The sequence below is a fragment of the Triticum urartu genome, chromosome 3, assembly GCF_003073215.2.
Source record: "Triticum urartu cultivar G1812 chromosome 3, Tu2.1, whole genome shotgun sequence".
NCBI classification, from domain to species: domain Eukaryota; kingdom Viridiplantae; phylum Streptophyta; class Magnoliopsida; order Poales; family Poaceae; genus Triticum; species Triticum urartu.
In genome coordinates this window covers 651,341,662-651,346,788 of record NC_053024.1, presented here as the reverse complement: position 1 = coordinate 651,346,788, position 5,127 = coordinate 651,341,662, and the positions used below count along the sequence as shown (strand labels likewise).

General features: G+C 41.7%; 1 protein-coding gene across 1 annotated transcript; it reads left to right on the top strand.

The window, feature by feature from the left end:
- Positions 1–371: 371 nt before the first annotated feature.
- On the top strand, positions 372–1,781 carry LOC125547111 (glutamate dehydrogenase 1, mitochondrial-like). Its single transcript, XM_048711119.1, has 4 exons — positions 372–739; positions 896–971; positions 1,069–1,145; positions 1,568–1,781. The coding sequence occupies exons 1-4, from the start codon at positions 372–374 to the stop codon at positions 1,779–1,781; spliced, it is 735 nt and encodes a 244-aa protein (XP_048567076.1).
- Positions 1,782–5,127: the final 3,346 nt, after the last annotated feature.

Here is a 5,127-nt window from a genome sequence, read left to right as displayed (position 1 = left end):
ACTTTATCCAACTAGATAATTGCAATTGAACTCTTCTTAAGGTAATTATCTGTTTTATCTGAACTCACTAAGATTATTTGCTTTTTCTTCGGTCTTTTGCGCATTCAAAATGCCAGAGAAATTTTTGCCAGTCTCTTTAATTTTCACGCAAAGCTAAGATGTTTCCCATTTATAATTTAGAGACAAGCATCTTGTCAAAGCTTAGGCTTACAATGGAGACACCATCAGTGGCAATTGCAAAGTTCTGTGCTTGATATGTCAGTATCTTTCTAATCTCCCACCTCACGCGCTGAAATTAAAGGGGAAAGGAGCACACAATGAGCACCCACAAGTAATATATTCTGCCAAATATATACAAGCATGCCTACACAATGCTAGTAATAATCGTTGTGTACAATGGCGCCATACATTGCGGAGCAAGGCCAGAACTCTGTTTCATCATCTACATTTGCACAAATGAGCAATTATTATCTTCTTGCCTTTTTCAGGTATTTGGCAATATTGGCTCTTGGGCTGCCCAATTGATCACTGAAGCTGGTGGCAAGGTGGTCTCCATCAGAGATATCACAGGGGCTGTCAAGAACTCTAATGGCATTGACATAGCCAAGCTGATGAAGCACTCGGCAGAGAACCGCGGGATCAAGGGCTTTGACGGAGGCGACGTCGTCGACCCGACCTCGCTGCTCACGGAAGAGTGCGACGTGCTCATCCCGGCAGCTCTGGGAGGAGTCATAAACAAGTAATCTTCTATTTCCTCGTCCCATCTCACTTCATCCAATCTTTATCAGATTACTGCTCAGAAGCTCAGTTAAAGTATCCTCCTGGCTGTTATTTTTTGTGTATCTGAATACATTTTTGTTAATAAAAAGTCCGTTCAATTATCTTCTTCTACTAGGGACAATGCCGATGCCATCAAAGCAAAGTACATCATTGAGGCTGTTAACCACCCAACAGACCCCGAGGCCGACGAGGCAAGAACACCAACATTTTGCCATAAAACTATGCTGAATTTGTTGACACATTCACACATTGACTGACAGCAGAGAAATGTTCATGTTTGTGGTGCAGATTCTGGCAAAGAAGGGCGCGCTGATCCTACCGGACATCATGGCCAACTCCGGCGGAGTGATGGTGAGCTGCTTTGAGTGGGCTACTGGGCGTCCAAGAGGCACTTGACCTTGCCGGATCACGCTGCCATCGGCGTAATCCAGGCCGGATCTGTGGAGAGCCCGGCGCAGCACCGTCACAGGTCCATATCTCTTACTCTACCTTATTCCTTGCAAGTTCACGACTTTGCATTACTCTTCAGTTCTGGTTACTAGTTTGAATCTGTAAAAGTATCTGACCAAGCACATGAGCTTTATACAGTGGACATGTAACTAAATTCTGAATGTTGCTTCCTTATGCTTAATGGAGTAGGTGGGCAACTCCCTTTTGTCTAAGATTTTATAAATATTATTAATTGACTTGATTATTTGCTAGTCTGTGATATCTGTATTCTGTAAAACAGGTCATGACTGATTCCGCAGTTGCTGATTAGTTTTTTTTGCTTCCAATGCTTTGTTAGATTGATAAGGGCCGGAGCTTCAATGACAAATCCACTATATTCAGCACACAGCCCAACTCAGCAGGCACGAGCCATGTCGACAGTCGGGGTGGCACTCGGGTGCATGCTCGCCTTGACAGTCATCAAGGTCACAATAGAGTCGGTGGAGGCTGTGCTCGGCGACGCCGAGAGAGAGTCTATCAAGCATAAGTCCATGCTGTTGTGGCTGAAGTGACTTATGGATGCCGACATGCTTGAAGATTTTGAAGATGAAACCGACCTCAACCTGGTATGGATTCTGTCGATTTGGTCACTATCAATGTTGATATGAATGATGTTGTTTAATAACATAATAATATTTTTAGATAATGAACTACATCTAAATTTTTTTTTATGTAGTGAAGTAGATCTGAACCTCACTGTTGGAGTTGATCTTTGAGTCGATGTTAAGTAAAAGCTACATGTACTTGTTGATGCCAAGACCGCCATTTCGTTCCTAAATGTCCCTGCCTTCTTATGTTTCACCAATAGTAAGCTATGTCAACAAATATCATGATTTGATTGAGGGGAAAGTGAAGTAAAACTAGTCTGTTATCCCAAGTGTAATATCAGTTTATGCACTGTTTTTGTCAAGCACCTGATTTAAACTAGTTTGTACTGCCATCTCCGCCCCTTTCAAGCCTTCCATGGTACTGACACACTACATTGTACCTCTTGCAGTGGGCAGCCACGATGAAGAAGAATAAGATGCCACATAACATGAGATCGATGCAAAAGCGCATAGAAAAGATAAAAGAGGACCGTGAGGAGCGGCAAGGTCCTGACATCCAGGATACAGCAGGATATGTGGAGGAGGCAGAAATCATCTGGAGGACTGATGATTGCATATCTTGGAGCAGCAGTTATTTCCCCCTCCTTTTGACTACAGTGGTTGGAGTCAGTAGGTAGTGATTAGAGTAAGTAGGTAATACTTTTCATTGGAATATAACTTGCAAGTTGATGGATTCAGAACCTTTGTGCTATGAAATACAGTTATAGTAGGAGATTCAGACACTGTTCTTGTGATTATGCCACTAGACTATTGCCATTTCCCATTAAAATTAGTTAGGAATTTTGTATATTTAGGCGGTGTATGCCACCGTATTGAATGGACATCTTGGAAAACCAAAATTGGCTCAATTTGGAAGGATGGTTGCTTTATATGAATTTTTTTCCTGCTTTGCATGCGTTGCCACATGTGCATTCCCATGCCTCATCCATAATCATTGTCGACAAATATTGCAGTCACCTTTAGCATGGAACAGAATAAGTATGGCCCCTATTTTAGTTCTCTCTGTCATGTTCGCGTGCACAACCTATTTTGCCAATGAGCAAGTTTAGCATCTGTTTGTTGGTTGCCTGGTTGCCTGGTTCTTATTGTTGTCCTAGCTGTCTAGTTTTTCTTATTGTTGTCCTAGCTGTCTAGTTAGTACCAGAACTCTGTTAGAGTAAAGCTAGATGTGACACCTGTTACGGTATTGTTACCCAACAGACTTAGGCCTAGATTTATTAGTTGTAAATTTGTTACCTCAATGTATCGCATTACTTTCGAACAAAACACGAGCTGCAATGTACCAACTCTTGTCCAGATGTCTATATCAGTATAAAAATGGTACATGGTGTTCCTGATGCTATTCTTTCTTCTTTTCTGCAGGAGACGCTGACATTTGACAATACGGTTTTGTGTGTGCATTGACTGCTGGTGCTGCAGCCTGTAATTTTTCTTGTGGAGTGGATCGAAGTAATCCATCAAGCTAGCTGCATTATTGATTCTGTTCCTTTTGCTGGCGAGGTAATAATGTTCCACTCAACTCGTGATGTGAGACATAGTAGTGTAACCATGATATTTACATCATTGGTCATGTGTTCTATATGCTATGATTTTTCTTCCTTAATTACCCTGCCTCAGCCATAATCATCATCCACTTAAACCAGAACTGTATACTTAAAAAAAGAGCCAATGAAAAGTCAAGCATTTAGATGGAAATAAGCATACAAATAAAATGCAAAAACATCAGAACATAAGTGTAGCCTTTAATTCAAAGAACATGCTATGAAGATCAATCATTTGGAACTGCCCTTGAAGTGCCTCTCCGTGTAGCCCATTCATGGCTTTACGAATGGGCTGGACACGGCGTTTGATGGTTTGCGCTTGCGTCTTTTGAACTCCACTTGTTTAGCGATAGTCTTGGTGTCAAATTGTTGTTTCACTGGATCACTTCGAGGGTCATTCTTCCTCGGGCGTCCACGTTTACGCTTTGGGGCACTGGATGTCTCTGGTTTTTTTGTAACATCAGGGTTGGTGACAATCGTGACATCGTCGTTTGCACCTTTTCGTTCCTCTGGAATGCTGGCTTCGTACTCGTCCCTCTATAGAGGAAATAGTGGTGCGTTACGTGCAATCATGAAAGGTAGGAACTACATGACATGAAATGCTAGTTGTGTAGAACTTACCGTTATAGGATTCTTGTATGATTTTTTCCGAAGCTTGTTGCAATCCGAACGCAGCAGGCTTGAACATATTTTCCAGCTGAAAACATGTATTTCTGCCTGAATTAGATAGCGATGCATAGGTTAGGATAGGGGTGAAGCATAGGTAGTGCATGATTGAAAATGTAATTTAGTGTCTGGCAGACCTGTGTGAAATCCTCGGTAATTTTATCTCCGTCCCATGTCAACATGTATTTGAGTGTGTACGCCCCACAGGAATAACTGTGATGTAAAGTTGAAGTTAAGTATTGTAGTGTAGGTGAGGAATCATGTAGCTGCCTATACGTACCCATCCGTTTGTTGTGGTATGCTGGTATAGCAAGTGGTTTTCCACTGGGTCATATTGATGGGTTTAGGCGGTGTTACCAAGCCATCCTCGACCGCTTCGTTGATACACACCTGAATGGACTCCACCTGGTGTATGAGGAATAATTCAAGGGATTGCATTAGTGCTTTTAAAAAAGTGTCACATGATGGTAAGAGGCAACAAGAGAGCAAGCTTACCAGTGCAGTTTCCTTGGCAATGTCACGATATGCTTGGTTGGAGTTTAGGACCTGGATCTCTTCTTTGTCTAAATTAAACACGAGTAATAACCAGTGCATGCTGTGCACATTCATTGGGACACGTACCTGGCAGAAAATTAAAGCGGACTCAATTTAGGGAAAATCAAGATATACAATTAAACAAGTCAGGAAACATGCATACCATTGTGCGTCCTACAAATTTCCTTGCTACATTAGCAACATGTGGGCTTTTTCATCCCATTGGAATACCCCCAAATTCACCTAGTAAAATTCTGCTTTCTACGGTGGAAATGAATGATGTAGCATCAGTTGCAACATTGCTAATGTGTGCATATGCATTAATAACCTGCAAAATTTGTAGTCATGTAATATGGCACAATTTAGAATACTTGATGTAGATTGCAGTATATGGGCCTTACGTCATCGATGAAGAATAGTTTGCTAACATTTGGCTTGAGTTTATGAACTGTTAGCACAATGTCTTCGATGTGAACTACCTCAACAAGGTCGTGACTCCCTCGGATGAA